Below are 23,490 nucleotides of genomic sequence, written 5' to 3' on the forward strand. Positions count from 1 at the left end.
TTTCCTTTTTATTGTTCTTCTCCCTTCTTCTCTTGTCACTGCCTTCTCTCACTGCCCTCCACTCTCTATTCTCTCTGTCTGTCTGTCTGTCTCGCCTCTCTGCCAGGATGTACTGTATATTGAAAATGTAATAGAATGTAAGATGAGGGGAGAGGGAGGAGTATACATGTCATGGAAAAGTTCAAATTAGTTAGGAGAGAAAGGGAGAGAGGGGAGATGAAGACAGAAAGGGGTTATAAAGAAATGCCACCTCCACTCTATCTCTCTCTCTTTTTCTCTCTCTCTCTAAACTGGTTACAGTCATCCCACTCCCCTTTGTTTCTTTTCTCTCCTCTACCCCCCTCTACTCTCCTCTCCTGTTTTCTCCCTCTCCTCTACCCCCCTCTACTCTCCTCTCCTGTCTTCTCCCTCTCCTCTACCCCCCATCTACTCTCCTCTCCTGTCTTCTCCCTCTCCTCTACCCCCCTCTACTCTCCTCTCCTGTCTTCTCCCTCTCCTCTACCCCCGTCTACTCTCCTCTCCTGTCTTCTCCCTCTCCTCTACCCCCCCTCTACTCTCCTCTCCTGTCTTCTCCCTCTCCTCTACCCCCCTCTACTCTCCTCTCCTGTCTTCTCCCTCTCCTCTACCCCCCCTCTACTCTCCTCTCCTGTCTTCTCCCTCTCCTCTACCCCCCCTCTACTCTCCTCTCCTGTCTTCTCCCTCTCCTCTACCCCCCTCTACTCTCCTCTCCTGTCTTCTCCCTCTCCTCTACCCCCCCTCTACTCTCCTCTCCTGTCTTCTCCCTCTCCTCTACCCCCCTCTACTCTCCTCTCCTGTCTTCTCCCTCTCCTCTACCCCCCCTCTACTCTCCTCTCCTGTCTTCTCCCTCTCCTCTACCCCCCCCTCTACTCTCCTCTCCTGTCTTCTCCATCTCCTCTACCCCCTCTACTCTCCTCTCCTGTCTTCTCCCTCTCCTCTACCCCCCTCTACTCTCCTCTCCTGTCTTCTCCCTCTCCTCTACCCCCCCTCTACTCTCCTCTCCTGTCTTCTCCCTCTCCTCTACCCCCTCTACTCTCCTCTCCTGTCTTCTCCCTCTCCTCTACCCCCCCTCTACTCTCCTCTCCTGTCTTCTCCCTCTCCTCTACCCCCCCTCTACTCTCCTCTCCTGTCTTCTCCCTCTCCTCTACCCCCCCTCTACTCTCCTCTCCTGTCTTCTCCCTCTCCTCCACCCCCCCTCTACTCTCCTCTCCTGTCTTCTCCCTCTCATCTACCCCCCCTCTACTCTCCTCTCCTGTCTTCTCCCTCTCCTCTACCCCCCCTCTACTCTCCTCTCCTCTCCTGTCTTCTCCCTCTCCTCTACCCCCCTCTAATCTCCTCTCCTGTCTTCTCTCTCTCCTCTACCCCCCCTCTACTCTCCTCTCCTGTCTTCTCCCTCTCCTCTACCCCCCCTCTACTCTCCTCTCCTGTCTTCTCCCTCTCCTCTACCCCCCTCTACTCTCCTCTCCTGTCTTCTCCCTCTCCTCTACCCCCCCTCTACTCTCTTCTCCTGTCTTCTCCCTCTCCTCTACCCCCCCTCTACTCTCCTCTCCTGTCTTCTCCCTCTCCTCTACCCCCCTCTACTCTCCTCTCCTGTCTTCTCCCTCTCCTCTACCCCCCCTCTACTCTCCTCTCCTGTCTTCTCCCTCTCCTCTACCCCCCCCTCTACTCTCCTCTCCTGTCTTCTCCATCTCCTCTACCCCCTCTACTCTCCTCTCCTGTCTTCTCCCTCTCCTCTACCCCCCTCTACTCTCCTCTCCTGTCTTCTCCCTCTCCTCTACCCCCCCTCTACTCTCCTCTCCTGTCTTCTCCCTCTCCTCTACCCCCTCTACTCTCCTCTCCTGTCTTCTCCCTCTCCTCTACCCCCCCTCTACTCTCCTCTCCTGTCTTCTCCCTCTCCTCTACTCCCCCCCTCTACTCTCCTCTCCTGTCTTCTCCCTCTCCTCTACCCCCCCCTCTACACTCCTCTCCTGTCTTCTCCCTCTCCTCTACCCCCCTCTACTCTCCTCTCCTGTCTTCTCCCTCTCCTCTACCCCCCTCTACTCTCTTCTCCTGTCTTCTCCCTCTCCTCTACCCCCTCTACTCTCCTCTCCTGTCTTCTCCCTCTCCTCTGCCCCCCTCTACTCTCCTCTCCTGTCTTCTCCCTCTCCTCTACCCCCCCTACTCTCCTCTCCTGTCTTCTCCCTCTCCTCTACCCCCCCCCCCTCTACTCTTCTCTCCTGTCTTCTCCCTCTCCCACCCCCATTTCTCCTTGAATAATTTATCAGTAACACATTTTCTCTCCCAGCAAGGTTGGTGAGAGAGATGGAGAGAAACGGTTGCTGCTCTCTCTCAACTCATTAAGTGTCTCTCTGGGAGCCCATTGGCGGGACTAGACCTATAGTATATTCACACTGAGAAGGAAAGGTGTCAGACATATAGTAGGCTAGCATGGCAGCTGTTTAAAGGATGCTAAGCAGTAGCCCACTTGTGAAGCACACACACACCCAAACCAACCAACCACTTGTCCTTGTTGTCCTGACCCCTCCTGCTGTTTTTGGCTGATGGTTACAAATTGAAAATGGGAAAAATAAAGTGGACTTAGAAATGACTTTGGTTGTTTCTTTGGCTTTTGGCCCGTTCTTAAATGCAGCCTCAGGTCTTTCCTTTTTATTGTTCTTCTCCCTTCTTCTCTTGTCACTGCCTTCTCTCACTGCCCTCCACTCTCTATTCTCTCTGTCTGTCTGTCTCGCCTCTCTGCCAGGATGTACTGTATATTGAAAATGTAATAGAATGTAAGATGAGGGGAGAGGGAGGAGTATACATGTCATGGAAAAGTTCAAATTAGTTAGGAGAGAAAGGGAGAGAGGGGAGATGAAGACAGAAAGGGGTTATAAAGAAATGCCACCTCCACTCTATCTCTCTCTCTTTTTCTCTCTCTCTCTAAACTGGTTACAGTCATCCCACTCCCCTTTGTTTCTTTTCTCTCCTCTACCCCCCTCTACTCTCCTCTCCTGTCTTCTCCCTCTCCTCTACCCCCCCCTCTACTCTCCTCTCCTGTCTTCTCCCTCTCCTCTACCCCCCCTCTACTCTCCTCTCCTGTCTTCTCCCTCTCCTCTACCCCCCTCTACTCTCCTCTCCTGTCTTCTCCCTCTCCTCTACCCCCCTCTACTCTCCTCTCCTGTCTTCTCCCTCTCCTCTACCCCCCTCTACTCTCCTCTCCTGTCTTCTCCCTCTCCTCTACCCCCCTCTACTCTCCTCTCCTGTCTTCTCCCTCTCCTCTACCCCCCTCTACTCTCCTCTCCTGTCTTCTCCCTCTCCTCTACCCCCCCTCTACTCTCCTCTCCTGTCTTCTCCCTCTCCTCTACCCCCCCTACTATCCTCTACCCTCCTTTACTCTCCTCTCCTGTCTTCTCCCTCTCCTCTAACCCCTCTACTCTCCTGCCCTGTCTTCTCCCTCTCCCACCCCCATTTCTCCTTGAATAATTTATCAGTAACACATTTTCTCTCCCAGCAAGGTTGGTGAGAGAGATGGAGAGAAACGGTTGCTGCTCTCTCTCAACTCATTAAGTGTCTCTCTGGGAGCCCATTGGCGGGACTAGACCTATAGTACATTCACACTGAGAAGAAAAAGTGTCAGACATATAGTAGGCTAGCATGGCAGCTGTTTAAAGGATGCTAAGCAGTAGCCCACTTGTGAAGCACACACACACCCAAACCAACCAACCACTTGTCCTTGTTGTCCTGACACCTCCTGCTGTTTTTGGCTGACGGTTACAAATTGAAAATGGGAAAAAATAAAGTGGACTTAGAAATGACTTTGGTTGTTTCTTTGGCTTTTGGCCCGTTCTTAAATGAAGCCTCAAGTCTTTCCTTTTTATTGTTATTCTCCCTTCTTCTCTTGTCACTGCCTTCTCTCACTGCCCTCCACTCTCTATTCTCTCTGTCTGTCTGTCTCGCCTCTCTGCCAGGATGTACTGTATATTGAAAATGTAATAGAATGTAAGATGAGGGGAGAGGGAGGAGTATACATGTCATGGAAAAGAGGAGGGGAACGGACAAACTCAATTGGAAAGAAAAATTGAGAGAGAGTGAGCGATAAGAAAGAGTTTGGGAAAACAAATCAGGGGAGAGAAAGATGAGGGAGAAGAGGGGTAATATGCCCTCGTGAAGACTGAGATAATTGCCTGGTAGGCTGGGCTGTCAATAGCAGTAGTCTAGCGGAGGGGAGACTGGGGGCTTTATCAAAAAGTAGAATGCCTCTGTATCTGACCCCCCCTCCTAAGGCCCCCCAGCCTCCCCATGGATCACTGATCATTAGCCTAGCCGGAGCAGCCTATAATGAGGATCGAGGGTGGAGACGGGGTAAGCTAGGGAGACGGTTGTAAGGGTCTCCCCCTTTAGCACAACGATGAGCACAGTATAGAACAGCCAGTCTCAACAACAGCCTATAATAAGGCTATAATGACTCCCAAACACTCTCATACTCTCAGGCTTTAACAGGGGCTTCCACTGTGTCTCAGTAGTATTGGTTATAGTGCACAGTGTGATGCTTGGCTCAGAGCCAGTGAACTGGAATTGGCCTTATCTAGAAGTAACAGAAAGTCATTGGGTCCGGCCAAACTCAGCAAGGGGGCTATTAACAACTTCATCCAATTGTTATTCGCTCCCCACAATACATAAACATTTACTAGTTTTATGATGTAACTAAAGGGTTTCTGGAAAGTGACACTCATGGGATTTGACAGAGTGTGCCACCTTTAACCCTCCCTCTCCCTCCCTCTCTGTCTGTAGGGTAACTGTGCGCCAGGTGGCACATTAAGGCAGGAGGACACAGATACTGGGCTGTAGCGGCCCTGTCTCCCTGAATGGGTGTTTAGTCGTTGGGTAGATAAAGACCTCCTTGTGAGGCCTGTGTGTGTGTCTGTGGCCTCTGGCTCAGCCCTGGGCCTGGTGCAGATAGACACAGGGACACAGAGGGCTCCCTCTGTGGGGGGACAGACACACAATGATGCCTTTTAGCGGGGGGGTTGGAAGTGGGGAAGGGTACAGGACAGGGTGGAAGAGGGGTCAGGGGAACTGGGAAGATGGGTGCAATATATCCCAATTGAACCCCAGAGGAAGTGATGAACTGACCACAGTGTGCACCTGTGTCCCAACGCCAACCCCCCCAAAATGACCCACCTCTTACACACAAAAAAATGAGGGTTTCTCAAGGGTTCTTTGGGAAGGGGGATGATTCTATGTGGAACCATACCGACCCAAAGAACCCTTTGAGCTCTTCAATGGTTCTTTGCAGCTCAAAAAAGGGTTCTTTCCTCTTTTAGTGATAATAATAATCTCCTCAGGGACCCCCAGCCGTTCCAGAGCTAGCACACCTGATTTAACTTGTTAATAAATACAATCATAACTGCTGTGGAATTTGGCTAGTAAGCCAAAATAAAAAACCCTGTACGGTTCTATAAAGAACCTTTTGAGATCGAGAAAGGTCCTTTATAGAACCAACCAAGGGTTGTAACCATAGCGGAACCCTTTTTTGGTACTACTGTATGTAGAACCTTTTTTTTATTTTGGCTTACTAGCCATATTATATTGTTAAATTCCATCCAACTTCCCTCCTCTAGCCATCCCTTAATTACTATCCTCCCCATCCTCCCCATCCTCCGCCACTCCTTTTTCTATCCATACGATCCACCCCTCCATCCATCCATCCATCCACCACTCCTCTCCTCTCCTCCATCGCTCCCCTTACCCCGGTACTCACGTCTCCTCTCGTTGACATGCAGCAGGCCAGCGGTATGTCCTGGGAGCCCTCCCTCCTCTTCCCCCACCGGGTGGTGGTACAACTCCTTGGAAAGGTCCCCTGAGCTGGAGGGCTTCAGCAACTTCTGGATGTCTTTATTGGGCTCTGTGGTGGCAAATACACACGCATGCACACGTAAGTACACACGTACGCACACACACAGAAACAGAGGGAGAGAGAAAATTAGACAGAAAAGAGTGAGTGTTAGTTGTCACTCTCTAACCCTTCCTGCATCCATGATCTCCTTTTATTCATGTTTGGCAGGTGTGTTTTGTGATGCATTCACGCTGTGTGCTGGTAATCATATTTAGCCGCTGTGCGTCTCGCCTCAGGAAGCAGTGAGTGACTAGCAGGCTATTCTGTGTGGCCATGCCCGTCCATCTTCTCCTGAGGACGTCTTGTGTGATATTTGTTTACGGACCCACCCTGCTGTGCACAATACTGTTTAACACAGACACACGCGTGCACTCACACGTACACACATACGTGAATTCAACCACCAATCTAGAATCTCAAAAAGTGTTGAAAAATCTATAATTATTACGTTTTCTGCAATATAACCCCACAGTGCACATTTCAAAGTGGAATATTCTGTTTTTATGCATTTCAATTGTCAGATGAGAAAGCTTTTATCTTACTTGTTCTATTTTCAGATATCTTGGTGCACCTGGTTTTCTACAGAGCCTGTTTAGCTGTCCTGTACTGTGCTTTGTTCACAGAGGAAAGAGAATGTGTGTTGTTGTGTAAAAGGTTGTCTTGTGACAGTAGCTCTACTGTTTCAGTTTCACTACCTCCGTTTCAATTAACCACCGCCTCAGAGCCTCCATACACTCACTCACTACATGTTTTATTTAAAGGAAATATCAGGAGTTCAAACTCTCATTTCATCCACTTCGCTCTCAAACTTTCCTTTGTACTGTGGTCTCTATCCCTTTATTTCCCCACTCATTTCAGAGTTTAGATTTTTATCCCTTTGGACTACAATTACCACAGGGCCCTCGTTCTGTGTAGCTTTTCAAAGAGGCTAAGGGGATGAAATGGCACCAAAATGAGAGTTTAATCAAAGTTCATATTACTCTTCTATCAGGCTCACACAGTTAGATTATCCACTTTCTATTGAATAACTCCCTAATATCTAGTGTAATATGTAGTGTAATAAGAGGGGTTGAACAGAAGGTTAACCATAAGTACTGATGTTAATCTACAGTAACATTAATCCCCAGGTTATTGCATCACCTACTGTATCTACAGTAATCCCTGAATATCTCTGTTCCTTTTCCTTAACCCTGCATGCTGTGGGTTTTACCATAGACAGGTTTACACATACACTATCTGTTTTATCTAGAAATGAATGTAGTATGCACAGTATCTGTGACGTTCTCTCTCTCTCTCTCTCTCTGTGTGTGTGTGTGTGTGTGTGTGTGTGTGTGTGTGTGTGTGTGTGTGTGTGTTTGAATGTATGAAGTTGTGTGTAAAGGTCATTTCGATCTCTTCCAGTGTGTGTGAGTCATGGACAGACAGTGATGGAAAGAGACTGATGTGGGTATGTTTGTGTACTAGGCTGAGGTGGACATTCAAAAAGGTTTCAATTGAAAACAGCCGTCTCATCTGATGTTCTGAGACAACACATTCCTTGGAGGAAGACTGTAAGGGTTGGTGTGAGGTGTGACCCAGGTGCGGTGCAGGATAGACAGTAGGCAGTAGGCAGAGATGGTGAAACAAGGATCTTTACTGGTGGTCCCGAAGCCAGGATACAAAACAACGGACTTAACACGATAAAAGAAAGGCGGAGCCAATAAGTCTCCAAAAACAGGCTGACAGCCAAAATACGAAATAGTAACTATAACTGAAATAATAAAGAAACAGGGAGAACACTTCTCGAGTACCTGTACATACTTCTCTGATCAGACACTGATTAGTACTGCTGAGCATAGAGAAACTAGCAGAGAAAACTGAGCAAGGGAACACAGGGAAGTGAGGGCATAAATACACAGGTGAACTCACTAACTGTAAGTCGCTCTGGATAAGAGCATCTGCTAAATGACTAAAATGTAAATGTAAAGAGGTGCCTAAGGTTGTCGGAGGATGACACCTTGTGGGTCGCTCCGGAACTGCGACCACCTCCTGTAACAGAAGACTACATTCCACCAGGCTCTGAGTCACAGAATATTGTCCAGGGAGTTGAGGTGCATCTTACAAGACTCACAAACCAACACACAGCCATATACAGAGACCTCTAGTCTCTCTCACACATGCCTAGATAAACCTGAACATTTGGTACACTCACATGCACAGTCATCGACAGAGCACTCTCCCTCCCTCTAATAGAAATCCATACACACTTGATCAAACTGTCACACATTCACACACCATGCAAATTTTCACACACGTAAGTGCACACGCACACCCACCCACACACACACACACACACACAGGTCTCAGTGTGGTGTCCTGTACTAACTCTAGGTCATCTCCATATTCCCCTGAGTCATGCGGCACATTGCCACCTCACTGACTCTGCAGCAACAAGCGTTAGAGCAGAACACAGCAGAGAGGGAGGAGAGGGGGATGGAGATATGTGAGAATTTAGAGAGGGAGAGCGGGATGAAGGTGTGGGTGAAAAGAGGAGAGAGATGAGAATAGATAGGTGAGAAAGTAGCAGCAGGAGCGTTCTAGAGGTTCACTTCCTAACTCCCTGCTGGGCTTCCCTCCCCAGCCCTCTGTTGGACATCATCATCATGCTGTCCCTCAGACTGCACAATCACTGTGGAAGCATCCACGTCCTTAGGAATGGAGAAGAGCATCTTTGGCACAGATTGTGTGTGTGTGTGTCACACACAGAGAAGGGTGTGGCATTTCAAAGGGTTGGCAAAGCAAGTCGCAGACTAAACATGATGGATTCCCATTTCACCCTGGATACAAGGCTTGCTGTTGGCTATCGATTTATTTTTGCAGCGAGGGTCCAAACAAGCTGAGAGAATACAGCTCCACTTTCCCTTCTCTATAATGAGGTGCTGATACTATTTCGGGTTTGCTGCTTCATTTTCCATGTCTGTTACCCCCATCTGTCTGCCACTCTGTCCCATAGTCACACACAATTAATGTTTACGCCAGTGGAGGCTGCTGAGGGGAGGACGGCTCACAGTAATGGCTGGAAGGGAGCAAATGGAATGGCATCAAACACATGGAAACCATGTGTTTGATATATTTGATACCATTCCACTGATTCCACTCCAGCCATTACCACGAGCCCGTCCTCCCCAATTAAGGTGCCACCAACCTCCTGTGGTTTACGCCTCATATCAATTGCCAAGTGTAGTCGTGTACATGTTTTACATGCATAGACACACGCATAGTATTCAATCAAAGTGTATTAGGGATTTCAAGAGCAGTCACAGATAAAGTCAATCAAAATCAATCTGGTTTAATACAAGTTGTAACAGGGAGACTCCTCCAGAACAGAAGCAGAAAACATATTCTAATCTCACAGCACCAATGTTCTGTAAACACCCACCGAGAGCCTTGTAGGAAGTCACAAAATCAAGTGCTACAGAATCACACAGTGTCACAGAATACAATAACAGTCAGGGTCCTCTGTCCTTGTACCTCCAGTCTGGCGTCAATCACTATCAACAGATATGAGAACAATCCATAACATTCCGTATCAGGTCTAGTGACCATCAAACCATACACAAATGAGTGTCCGAAGTAGAACACTGGACATTTTGTGTATAAGCCAACATAAAAGGAAAACATAGAAATATGCTAAGCATTGTGTAAAATGAACTTAAATATTCCCATTACACAAAGGCACATCATAGTATGAAAGGCACATCACAGTATGTAATGCCTTGCTTCCTTTATTTTGTTAGCCACCAAGTATTATTGTACATGGCACATGTCAATGTTGATACTGTAAATCTGTGTACTGTAAAGAATGCTCTAGAATTAGATGGATCTGCTGGGTAGTGCGGTGGTAGTGACATATGAGGACTCATTGGAATCATTGACTAAACCAGCTACTGTACATATGTGATTCTGGGGACTGAGGCTGTACGTGTCTTTGTCCTTAGTGGGTCAGACAGAATTCCTAGATGAATGAGTGTCAGTCCTACATGGTCTAGGGTAAATGTGTCAATGAGTCAGGTAGCTAGCCTAGCCACTTAACGTGCCCCCAACCTGAGGCACTTTTAAAAAGAGAGGACTGTTGATCTGTTTCTCAATACTCTGGAATGCTTATTGTACAATCCTACTGATCATATGAAAGCGATAAACTTAACCTAGCCTACTGCAGATATCTCTGGTATAACCAAGCCATATCAAATGAGTAATTGGATGTGGTCTTATTTACTAGGACAGTCTCTAATAGGTCAGTCAATGTGATGAATGAGCTGACACTACCTCAAGCTCCTCTTGACCCAGTGCGCCCCTACCGTAAATGCCTACTGACTGAGCACTCAGTGTGTGTGTGTCATGAGCCGACCATCCATACACAGTATGTTTAATGGGACATGGTCAACACACCACCAGCCAACAGTGAAAGGACTGTAGTCCGAAGCTCTTTCAGGCTTCGGCTCACACTGCTCCTAGCAATCACACATGACCCTCTGAATCAGCCCTCCCTGGGGAGGTTCACACACACCCACACACACACACACACACACACACACAGTGACTACATTCACCACAACAGTTTATTCAAACTCAACATATCGGTTCAATAAAATCCATCATCTTTCAACAGTAAAGGCAGCAGGAATGAAGCCTCTCCACACCCTTCTCCCACCACACTGTTATTTCCCTCTTCTAACAGCCATTCTTTTTTCCTTTATCACAGATAACAATCCATCCTACAGGAAACGATGTTGCTATGATCTGTTATACCAATGTCATTAAGGTATTATGTCTAATTGATATCATACAAATCATATCTTGTTTATCACATCTGATCAACTACATGCAGTGTCAACACAGGGCACTAAAATAGCTCTGCACACAACAACATCCTCCATATCTGATAACAGCAACTTGAACATGTGTTCATCTTCCTTCCTTTGCCAACCATGTCATCAACATGTAAGCATTCAATACATATTTCATATGCATTTAGTCTAAACATACTAAGAATAGTATGGATATATTATCCAATTCAGACCTGTAAAAACATCCACCACTATCTTATTTCCATCCTAAATGTTGGCTACTGTTTCATCTACTCTACAGTATCATCTGCAGTCCACTGATGTGCACTGCAGGTGGGCTAATAGATTAACAGAACCCACTGACAAGAGAATTAACTATACTAATATACTAACATACAGTCAAAGTTGGCAGAGTAAATGGCTTAACTATCAGAACCGTCTAGGCTGCTAGAGTATATGTCTGGGCTAAAACAGAGAACCTATTCTCAGAAACCAAGTCTGGGCTAACAGAGAATTGAAATGTGACAATAGAGTAAAAGAGGCTGGTATGATAGACTACCATGGAATAGACATAAAATAACATAAAGTCAGTCTGGAAAGACATGGTGATGGACAGTCTGGTCTAGGCTGATGGATTCTATGCTAACAGTGAATAACGTAAAGCTGCACCTACCTGGGCTCCCTGCCCCTCCCTGTGCCTCCATGCAGCCAAGCCGAGAGTGCCGTGCTGTCTATCACAACAGCATGGGAGTGGGGGACACAGACTGAGAGAGAGAGATGGAGGGAGAGTGAGAGAGAGAGGTGTGCCAGCTCTCGTTCTCCACAGCATCCGACTCCAGCTGCACTCCTTTTTTACTCCTCTGTCGTTCTCTTCCTTACTGCCTGGTGCTCATCCCTGCTCAGTGCTCTCTCACACACCCAATACAGACGTGAGAACACACCGCTCTGCTGCGCTGCCTGCCTCACAGAGACAGAGAGAGAGAGAGAGAGAGAGAGAGAGAGAGACGGAGGGAGATCACACAGCAAAACGCAGAACCACTTTGTTCTATAAGCACATTGTGAAAGAGCTCGGCGAATGCAGAATACAGAGAGATCTAGAGAGAGAGGGAGAGAGATCTAGAGAGAGAGAGAGAGAGAGAGAGAGAGAGAGAGAGAGAGAGAGAGAGAGAGAGAGAGAGAGAGAGAGAGAGAGAGAGAGAGAGAGAGAGAGAGAGAGAGAGAGAGAGAGAGAGAGAGAGAGAGAGAGAGAGAGAGAGAGAGAGAGAGAGAGAGAGAGAGAGAGAGAGAGAGAGAGAGAAGGATGGGCACACTGGCAGACTGCCCAGACTGAAAGAGCGAGGGGGGGGGGGGGGGGGGGGGGCTGTGGGAGGGGTGTTGGTGGGGCTTTGGATAAAGGGAAGGAGGGGAGGGTTGGATACACCACATGGGTGGTGGAGAAGTATCACAGTCACTGTGTTTGTGAGTGTGTGTCTGTGTGTGCCAATGACTGTATATATGAATGGACAAAGCCATTGATCACATGAAACCATGCATTCCTATGTGAAGACTCAATAGCCAAATGAAATCGGTTTTATACAATTATATACAATTATACAACTTTTAGTGTATTTGAGGTTTGAAAAGGCTTCTGAAGTTTGTAATTTCCACTTTGAATTTCAGACTTGATTTTCCCTTACGAAAACTGTATCAACCCCACAAAAATGTCCATTAATTATAATCTACATAATAAATCACATTTCCTTTTGCTGCAGGATTATTTTCCTGTTGTAGCTAACTGGCTCAAATTAAGATCCTACATCTGTACATCACTCTCTAACATAGGTGCAGGAGACAAAACATGGATGGACGGACACATGAGTTTGGTCTGTGTGTGAGTGTGTCAAATCAAATTGAATCAAATTGTATTTGTCACATGCTTCGTAAACAATAGGTGTAGACTAACAGTGAAATGCTTACTTCCCAACAGAAAAATAGAAAAATAATAGAAAAATAATAACAAGAGGAATAAATACACAATGAGTAACGATAACTTGGCTATATACAAAGCGTACCAGGACCAAGTCGATGTGCAGGGGTATGAGGTAATTGAGGTAGATATATACATATAGGTAGGGGTAAAGTGGCTAGGCAACAAGATAGATAATAAGCAGTAGCAGCAGCGTATGTGATGAGTCAAAACCGGGTGTCAATGCAGATAGTCCGGGTAGCAATTTGGGTAACTATTTATGAGTCTTATGGTTTGGGGGTAGAAGCTTTTCAGGGTCCTGTTGGTTCCAGACTTGTTGCATCTGTACTGATTGGCTGGTCTTTGACCATTTTTAGGGCCTTCCTTTGACACCGCCTGGTATAGAGGTTCTGGATTGCAGGGAGTTCAGCCTCAGTGATGTACTGAGCTGTACGCACTACCCTTTGTAGCGCCTTGCAGTTGGATGCCAAGCAATTGCCATACCAGGCGGTGATGCAACCAGACAAGATGCTCTCAATTGTGCAGCTGTAGAACCTTTTGAGGATCTGAGGGCCCATGGCAAATATTTTCAGCCTCTTGAGGGTGCCTTCTTCACGACTGTGTTGGTGTGTGTGGACCATGTTAATTCCTTAGTGATGTGGACACTGAGGAACTTAAAGCTCTCGAACCGCTTCGCTACAGCCCCGTCGATGTGGATGGAGGCGTGCTCGGCCCTCCGTTTCCTGTAGTCCACGATCAGCTCCTTTGTCTTGCTGATGTTGAGGGAGAGGTTGTTGTCCTGGCACCACACTGCCAGGTCACTGACCTCCTCTCTATAGGCTGTCTCATCGTCGTCGGTGATCAGGCCTACCACCACTGTGTCGTCAGCAAACTTAACGATGGTGTTGGAGTCATGTGCGGCCACGCAGTTGTGGGTGAACAGGGAGTACAAGAGGAGACTAAGCACGCACCCCAGAGGGGTCCCCGTGTTGAGGGTCAGCGTGGCAGATGTGTTGTTGCCTACCCTCACTACCTGGGGGCGGCCCGTCAGAAAGTCCAGCATCCAATTGCAGAGGGAGGTGTTCAGTCCCAGGGTCCTGAGCTTAGTGATGAGCTTGGAAGGCACTATGGTGTTGAATGCAATGAACAGCATTCTCACATAGGTTGAAGTTGCCAGGGTCAGAGTAGAACAGAAGGTGAGATTGCCAGGGTCAGAGTAGAACAGAAGGTGTATGCTGAGGCAGTGAAGAGAGTGGAGGATGATGGGTCAAGGGTGAGTAGTAAGCCTAGGCCAATACATAGTGATATGAATTTGTGCTTCAGTAAGGTTGGCTTCTTAGCATTCATTGCCATGGTTATCAACTGTACTGCAAAAATGGAACTTAAATTACAGAAAATAGATGTTGTGGTGGCAGCTGCAGAGAAGTACTTGGCTGTACAAGGTTTTACTGCAGAAGAGTTACAAGATGTGTTGAATGAGAGTCCCATCCTCCCAAACCGTCGGCCTGGTAGGATCATTAGGGTCAAGGTAGTGGAATGGGGTGATTTAAATTTTTATTTAATAGTGCTATATAGGCAGAGGGTTAGTGGGTGGTATGTAATAGTGGTATATAGGCGGAGGGTTAGTGGGTGGTATGTAATAGTGGTATATAGTTGGAGGGTTAGTTGGTAGCGCAATTTTTTCCTTTTCCCCCCTTCCTTTTTATTTTTGTATCAAGAATTTAACACGATTGACCACACACTACCGCACAGTAGGTGGTGGCATGCACAAACTAAATGTGTGAATGCCATGATACCAAAGAAGAAGAAGAAAGCGAGGTAGGTAAATGCAAGGAGTAGCTTTAATGCTTCTATAGGAAATTTTCAAATAAATGAAGTTTGCTTCAAATGAAGATGTTTATAACAGATTTATCCAATGGCATTGAGGAGTATACCACCTCAGTCACTGGCTTCATCAATAAGTGCATCAACGACGTTGTCCTCACAGTGACCATACGTACATATCCCAACCAAAAGCCATGGATTACAGGCAACATCTGCACCGAGCTAAAGGCTAGAGCTGCCGCTTTCAAGGAGCGGGACACTAATCCGGACACTTATAAGAAATCCCGCTATGCCCTCAGACGAACCATCAAACAGGCAAAGCGTCAATACAGGACTAAGATTGAATCCTACTACACCAGCTCTGACGTTCGTCGGATGTGGCAGGGCTTGCAAACTATTACGGACTACAAAGGGAAACCCAGCCGCAAGCTGCCCAGTGACGCGAGCCTACCAGATGAGCTAAATGCCTTTTATGCTCGCTTCGAGGCAAGCAACACTGAAGCATGCATGAGAGCACCAGCCGTTCCGGACGACTGTGTGATCACGCTCTCTGTAGCCGATGTGAGCAAGACCTTTAAACAGGTCAACATTGACAGACGGATTACCAGGACGTATACTCAGAGCATGCGCAGACCAACTGGCAAGTGTCTTCACTGACATTTTCAACCTCTCCCTGACCGAGTCTGTAATACTACATGTTTCAAGCAGACCACCATGGTCCTTGTGCCCAAGAAAGCAAAGGTAACCTGCCTAAATGACTACCAAACCGTAGCACTCACGTTGGTAGCCATGAAGTGCTTTGAATGGCTGGTCATGGCTCACATCAACACCATCATCCCGGAAATGCTAGACCCACTCCAATTCGCATACCGCCCCAACAGATCCACAGATGATGCAATCTCACTCCACACTGCCCTTTCCCACCTGGACAAAAGGAACACCTATGTGAGAATGCTGTTCATTGACTACAGCTCAGTGTTCAACACCATAGTGCCCACAAAGCTCATCACTAAGCTAAGGACCCTGGGACTAAACACCTCCCTCTGCAACTGGATCCTGGACTTCATGACGGGCCGCCCCCAGGTGGTAAGGGTAGGCAACAACACATCTGCCACACTGATTCTCAACATGTGGGCCCCTCAGGGGTGTGTGCTTAGTCCCCTCCTGTACTCCCATGTTCCCCCACGACTACGTGGCCAAGCACGACTCCAACACCATCATTAAGTTTGCTGACGACACAGCAGTGGTATGCCTGATCACCCGACAACGATGAGACAGCCTATAGGGAGGAGGTCAGAGACCTGGCAGTGTGGTGCCAGGACAACAACCTCTCCCTCAATGTGAGCAAGACAAAGGAGCTGATCGTGGACTACAGGAAAAGGAGGGCCGAACACGCCCCTATTCACATCGACGGGACTGTAGTGGAGCGGGTCGAGAGTTTCAAGTTCATTGGTGTCCACATCACCAACAAACTATCATGGTCCAAACACACCAAGACAGTCGTGAAGAGGGCACGACAACACATTTTCCCCCTCAGGAGACTGAAAAGATTTGGCATGGGTCCCCAGATCCTCAAAAAGTTATACAGCTGCACCATCGAGAGCATCCTGACCGGTTGCATCACCGCCTGGTATGGCAACTGCTCGGCATCCAACCATAAGGCTCCACAGAGGGTAATGCGTACGGCCCAGTACATCACTGGGGCCAAGCTTTCTGCCATCCAGGACCTATATACCAGGCGGTGTCAGAGGAAGGCCCAAAAAATGGTAAAAGACTCAAGTCACCCAAGTCATAGACTGTTCTCTCTGCTACCGCACGGCAAGCGGTACCGGAGTGCGAAGTCTAGGTCCAAAAGGCTCCTTAACAGCTTCTACCCCCAAGCCATAAGACTGCTGAACAATTAATCAAATGCATAGTAAATTCATCTTTGCATAATCACTTTACCCCTACCTACATGTACAAATTACCTCGACTAACCTGTGCCCCGGCACATTGACTCGGTACCAGTACCCCCTGTATATAGCCTCGTTATTGTTATTTTATTGTGTTACTTTTTAGTTTATTTCTAACTTTAGTTTATTTAGTAAATATTTTCTTAACTCTATTTCTTGAACTGCATTGTTGGTTAAGGGCTTGTAAGTAAGCATTTCACGGTAAGGTCTACAGCTGTTGTATTCGGCGCATGTGACAAATACAATTTGATTTGAAATTGTTGCATGTTGCGTTTATATTTTTGTTCACGATAATATACCCTCCTTTTACTTGTATCATTGCACATCCTGCAAATCACCAGCAGAGGGCGACCATTTTCATCCATTATCACATTTTCTCTGCTTACAATTTGGAACATAACTCCAAAGGTAGCTGAGATCCCACTCTGGAACTTTGATACGCCCGTAGAGTATATTATGTTCAACAATATATTGACACAAATTGTGTAATTTCTATATTCATGATTATATATTTTAAATATTCATCAATGAATGCAAAAACAACAACATATGAAATCAAAATACTACTCATAATTACAGAGCAAGAGGTAAAACTTAATAATTGTTGCTTTGTAGTACCTACATATTAAACATGATGGAGTCTTAAAGGAGGCATGGGTAAGGCCAAAATGTCACAAATATTCCAACTTCAATTAATTATTTCTCAACACACATTCCGAAGTTGATGTTAACGATATAACTAAAGTTCAAACATTTATTTGTCATGTCGATAAAAAAAAAAAGTATAATATCTTAGCTCCCATCATCATGCCAGTGAAAACCTAATCTGTTATAATTATTTTAGTTAGAATTTACAGTGAAAACTGAATTAACCATCGTCCATATAATACTTGAGAAGAAGAGGCGAAGCGAGAGGGTTAGCTATCTCTCGCCAAAATAAACCCAATGCGTTTCTATGGGCTATGGGTTTAAGCAGACCTACACTTGTCGCGTTGTTAGGGCGGAGACATGAGCATCTCGTCATTATATACAGATTTCTGATTACCTCGATCAGTCAGTCCATGGGTGTATCTCAAATTATATTTCCTTGATTCTTCACATCCTCTCTCCATGCCTCTTTCTCAAAACAAATTAGATGAGGTGAAGAGAGAAAACTGGAAGAACCATTAAGATAGAGTTGAGGTAAGATACATATATCGGTTTCCGTAGTGTAGTGGTTATCACGTTCGCCTCACACGCGAAAGGTCCCCGGTTCGAAACCGGGCGGAAACATATTTTTTAATGCATAGTGAAAATGCAGTCAGGAGAGATATTACAAAAGTAGCGGAACGAAACACAATTCAGTGGTTTAATTTCTTCGGCCAACGTTACATTATCTAAAACATAGTGAAAATGCAGTCAGGAGAGATATTACAAAAGTAGCGAAACGAAAAGATCTGTTACAGAGCAGTCTCGCGAGATAGTCATCAACGTTACCATGACGATACTTTGTTGTTGTTCGGGCTGTCACAGATGGATGTGTTTAGCCAGGCAGCATGCTAGCTGTTTACTTTTTCAAAAATAGTCCCTTTTCAGAAAGCAGCTATATCTGTGCGTGGTAGCAATATTTCAGAATGGTAAGTACGTGTATTCTCTTTTCAACAATATAGTAAAGCGTTACAGTCAGACTCATTGTAGTGCAGTCTGGTCACTCTGGTGTGTGAAAGCCAGTGTGGTAACGTTAGCGTTTAGCTAATTGACGTTAGCTAGCCAGCTACTGTAATGTTAATCTAGCGTCATGAATACATGCAAGCCTGCATTGTAGCTAGCTAACGTAAACGGACTAAACTCCACTCAATGATAAAGGAAGTTTATAATTAACTTAACCACGGAGTGGAGCCGAGACCAGTCGGTGGTTGTATTTGATTAACGTTTATTGAAAAAGTATGTATTTCAGCAAACAAAGAAAGGCACGCAATTTCTGAGGAAAAACATAGGTACATGGTGGGCGTCATTTTTGAACTAACGTTACTGTTAACGTTATTGACCTTGGGCGAATCGATGTAACGTTAGCTAGCTAGATTCCACAAAGGGTATTTATCAGAAACTTCCTTCACCATGGAGTGGAGTTTAATCCGCTACCTTTTATCTAGCTCGGTAGTTAGAAGTAACATTTTTAGATTTCGTTGCATTACAGCCACCCAAAAAGAAGGCCGCAGCCAAGTCTGCCAAAAGGAAGACGCCCACAGTAGTAGATGGCCTTTCCACGGAGGAGATGTCGAAGGAGCAGGTAGGTGTTATTTCATGCAACTCTACACATTAGCTACACTCAGATGCTCCATTACTAGTTCAGTGATAGCTAACTGTGCAAACATACATCGTGCAAACAAGTACTGTACTAGCTACTGAGCAGCAACTATACCAAATCAACCATTTGCTTGATAATCCATGGGTTATACTGCATAGCATATGGTTATCTGAATCTACATGATGATGTTCTTTGTGTCAGCTGGAGGAGCACATTGTGCGGCTGCGGGAGGAGCTGGACAGAGAGAGGGAGGAGAGGAACTACTTCCAGCTGGAGAGGGACAAGATCCACACCTTCTGGGAGATCACAAAGAGACACCTGGACGAGAGGAAGGCAGACCTGCGGAACAGAGACCGGGAGATGGAAGAGGCTGAGGAGTGCCACCAAGTAGAGATCAAGGTATAGTACAGACACACAAACAGTGTTTAACCACATTATAATAATTATCAGGGTCCTTACTGTTACTGTTCTGTTCCTCAGGTGTACAAGCAGAAAGTGAAGCATCTGCTATATGAGCACCAGAACAGCATCTCAGAGCTGAAGGGAGAGGGCGTGGTCTCTACCAAGCTGATGCAGAAAGAGCACGCCGACCTGGAGAACGAGCTCTGCAAGGGCATGCGCACCCTCAAGGTGGACTTTAAGGAGCAGGAGCTCTCTAACGAGAACCTCGTCAAGGGCCTCAAACTGGTGCGTGGCCTCGTCTCGCTCTCTCTCTGTTAATATGAGCTTCTCACCACTCAAATCAATATTCTGCCATTTTATCATATTTGCTTTCCACACATGTCTATGGTGACATTGCATTGATTGTAAATTCTTTCCATTTCTGTTTTAACAGAAAAACAACCAGGAAATTACCAAAATGAGAAATGACTTTGAGAGACAAGTGAGAGGTGATTATACCTGTACCTGTGTTGCCGTTAAACTGTACTCACATGCGTACATATACCCAAAATATGAAACATAGCCATCTCTCTCTGTCTATTGCCATTTGACTGACCTGCTGAGTAGAAATTGAGGCCAAGTATGAGAAGAAGATGCAGGTGCTGCGTCAGGAGCAGGACCTGAGGAGGAAGACAGAGATCCATGAGATCGAGGAGAGGAAGAACAGCCATATCAACACGCTGATGAAGAACCACGAGAAGGCCTTCAGCGACATCAAGAACTACTACAACGACATCACCCTCAACAACCTGGCCCTCATTAACTCACTCAAGGTTAGCAATACCACAACAATATCAGCTAATAACTAAGGTATTTGTTCTACTCAATAACATTAACCTAGGCCCAATCAACTGACTGAGAATTATAAATTCCTCAACGTACTGTATCAACAAACCTAACCTAGGCCTCATCAACTCACAACTCACGTGTGTATTATAAGACGATATCACCAATGCACTGAGGGGTAACAGAGAGGTGCATGATTACTGATAGGGCCTGGTCTTTAGCAGAAGTGTTCACTGTGTGGTGTTCCTGACTGACAGTGGCCAGGGTTTGGAGCCCTGGAGGGCAAACTGTGTTTGTTACACTAACACTTCAATCCAATACAAGCTAGCAACCAGTTGTTTACATGGTCTGTGTCAGGAACAAATGGAGGAAATGAAGAGGAAGGAGGAGCGTCTGGAGAAGGACATGGCAGAGGTGCTGCTGCAGAACAAGCGCTTGACAGAGCCCCTGCAGAGGGCCAAGGAGGAGGTGACCGAGCTGCAGAAACAACTGGGCAACTACGAGAAGGACAAGACCTCACTGGCGGTGGGTTACACACAGACACACACACACACACACACACACACACACACACACACACATAAACACAGAATAGAATACATGATATCTGGTTATATGGTAATTAAACAGAAGATTTATAGCAACGAGCAACAATGTTGCAGTATGACAAATATGTATAAAAAAGATTCATATAGCAACATGGAGAAGTAAAATTCCCTCAAATGTTCTATGATGAATAGTTTGTGTTGGGTGTATCTGAGAGTGAATAAAAATGTAGTAGGGTACTTGGCAAAAGTAAACAGGAGTGATGGTGACGGTGCCTGTCTTGACAGGGGGCCAAAGCACGTCTGAAGGTCGCAGACAAGGAGATGAAAGACCTAAGGTGGGAACACGAAGTGCTAGAACAGAGGTTTAGTAAGGTGAGAAGCTACAATTACACACACACACGTACAAGCGTACACACACGCTCACATGCACACAAACTCTGGTTTGTTATGAGAAAGGCTTTTGTCCTCACATGTTCCATAAACTGTTGTCACTTGATTGTCACTTGATTGACAACAGAATGTTTAGCCTTTTCAAATTTGGGACAGAGAGAATCTGAGAAAATCTCATGAACACAGTGCCAATTATTAAGGGTTAGAACTGAAAAGGCGTCTACAATGAAATCTGTGTTCCAATCTAATTTTAAAAAAGGGGAGTTTTCCTACAATTGTTTCCTGTGACGTGATTACAGAGTTCAAGGATGAGTCCTTTTGCCCTGTGTACAGGTATTTTTCTGAGACCACAGCACAAACCAACTACACAGACAGTTTATTGGGGTGACTAAAAACGTCCTAGTAACTGGACACTTTGCACCCATACAATGGCTACACCATAAAATGGAACAGAATTGAATCGAATGTAATTCTATCAAATTGATCCATGCTTAACTGATATGTGTTTCTAACTGAGCTGAGCCAACCCTTTTGTCTGTGTGGTGCAGGTCCAGGTGGAGCGTGATGACCTGTATAAAAAGTTCACCCAGGCCATCCAGGAGGTGCAGCAGAAGAGTGGCTTTAAGAACCTCCTGTTGGAGAGGAAACTGGGGGCTCTGACCAACACCCTGGAGAAGAAGGAGGCTCAGCTCAACGAGGTGCTGTCTGCCTCCAACCTGGACCACACCGCCCTCAGTGTGGTCACACGCAAACTGGAGGTATGCTACCCTCTCTGTGCTACCTAACCCTAACCCTAGCTTCATGTCCACATCCTGGTTCAGCCCTAACTCTCAACCACAACCCTAACCCTAACTGCAGCTTCATGTCCACATCCTGGTTCAACCCTAACCACAACCTTAACCCTAACCACTCTGACTACACAAGACTACACAACTCCATCATACCAAAAAAGCTACCCTAGTACCCTACTCTCTTGTGTTGAGCTAACAGTAGAGTTGTGAAAACAACTAGCACCACACCTCATAAATCCTGCTTTGTGGTGGATACTGGATAAAGGCCAAGTTGTCATTCAAGATTAAAACAGAGAAGTGTTCTTAACAGAAAAATGTGATCTTCATTCCATCGTGTGAGTATGTTTGCTGTTGCTAAGTCCTTGCTATCAGGTTTCTATACTCTACTGCCCTAGAAGCTGATAATCAAGTGGCTTCAACCACATCAAATTGCAAACCTTGCCTGTGAATGTAGTTACTGGAGGAAGCTACGGTAGACTATTCTGCAGCCGAACAACTCTATTTGGTTTTTTTCTTGCAGGAAGTTTTGGACTCCAAGAACATCGCGATCAAAGACTTGCAGTATGAGTTGGTGCGGGTTTGTAAGGTGAGGACATTGGCGGAATACAATGCCTTTTGGGTCTGAACCCTATTTAGTTTTGTACATTAAAGGGAAAACTGCAGTATTATAACTATGTAATAGAATAACTAACCAATCCAAAATCAATACATTCTCATCTTTATAGACAAAAGTGATAATAGCGTCTGTCAATATACTGTAACTCTCTCTAAAAATGTTAACATCTCTGTCTGATGGGCAGGCCCATAATGACCTGCTGAGGACCTATGAGGCCAAGCTGCAGGCCTTTGGGATCCCTATGGAGGAGCTGGGCTTCAAGCCACTGGAGAGCAGTGTGGCTGGACACTCCCTGGGCCAGGGCCCCGCAGGCCTGGTGTCTGCCCCCACATGAGAGGCCCCAAGCCTGGGTTCAGAGACACAAACACTCCCCTGACCCACACAGACTATCACTTACTGCAGTGCTAATGTGACTCTTCTTTCTACCACTCGCTCTCTTTATTGTAACGTTTGATAGAAGTACTACTGAAGATCAACAGCAACTTCGTATTTGCGAAGATGAACTTGTCTTTTTCCATCACACTGTAAACATTTCCAAATAAAAATATTTCAAACAGTATCTCAGCTGCTGTATGTGTATATACGCACACATGGTGAATGAACAACAATATCTATGTTTTTATGCCGAGATGAGATCCATGTTGGTCCAGTCATCTCACTAAATGTGAAGGACAGGCAAAAACCTGCAACATAGGCACCAAGGTAGATAAGCATATCATCAGGACCATCAAACCCCAACTCTTATCAGGATTTCCTGAGTCTCACTGTCAACAAAGTAATTTTTCTGAGGAGCCTGCTATAGAGAGCAATAGTAATGGCGTCTTTTTGTAGGCAGTAATTCTAGCATGGTTCGTTGAACAAAGCCTATGGAAAAATGAATGGTGTTTTTGTAGGGTTTTTGGATTAACGCTAAAAATAAGGTCTGGTAAACACAGGTTTAGGAGATCTTATACGTTTTGTTCTATAAGATAATCTTCATCAGCTAACATCACTTTTGTGAATTTTTAAGCATTTATGTAATTTAAAAAAAACGACACACATAAAGGCTTCATAATTCAAAAAGGTCACGTTAACTGACTGATATTATCTCATAGAACAAAACGTATAAGCGCTCATAAGCCTGTGATTTCTTCAGACCTTATTTTCTGCGTTTATTCCAAAACCCTATTCTTTCCCCATTCATTTTGCCCA

The 23,490-nt window shown here is 45.8% G+C and overlaps 2 protein-coding genes across 3 annotated transcripts in view; one reads left to right on the forward strand and one right to left on the reverse strand.

Moving 5' to 3' along the window:
• Nucleotides 1-11,865, reverse strand: part of LOC311128412 (dysbindin domain-containing protein 1-like) — a 31,377-nt gene extending 19,512 nt beyond the window's left edge. The window contains exons 1-2 of one of the 2 annotated variants that reach the window (XM_084160536.1): nt 11,393-11,666; nt 5,747-5,902 (exon numbers count right to left, since the gene is read on the reverse strand). In XM_084160536.1, coding sequence (XP_084016662.1) covers nt 5,747-5,902; nt 11,393-11,423 — 187 coding nt within the window. In that variant the 5' untranslated portion in view covers nt 11,424-11,666. Of the gene's footprint in view, nt 1-5,746; nt 5,903-11,392 lie in introns of both variants that reach the window. The other variant, XM_084160537.1, reaches the window with a different exon arrangement.
• A 6,076-nt stretch (nt 11,866-17,941) lies between these two features.
• On the forward strand, nt 17,942-22,857 carry drc4 (dynein regulatory complex subunit 4). Its single transcript, XM_084159006.1, has 11 exons — nt 17,942-18,056; nt 18,617-18,709; nt 18,929-19,126; nt 19,208-19,414; nt 19,563-19,617; nt 19,736-19,941; nt 20,312-20,479; nt 20,788-20,874; nt 21,441-21,650; nt 22,204-22,269; nt 22,484-22,857. The coding sequence occupies exons 1-11, from the start codon at nt 18,054-18,056 to the stop codon at nt 22,631-22,633; spliced, it is 1,443 nt and encodes a 480-aa protein (XP_084015132.1). The 5' UTR covers nt 17,942-18,053; the 3' UTR covers nt 22,634-22,857.
• Nucleotides 22,858-23,490: the final 633 nt, after the last annotated feature.

This window comes from Coregonus lavaretus (assembly GCF_964263955.1).
Source record: "Coregonus lavaretus genome assembly, chromosome: 4".
Classification (NCBI taxonomy): Eukaryota; Metazoa; Chordata; class Actinopteri; order Salmoniformes; family Salmonidae; genus Coregonus; species Coregonus lavaretus.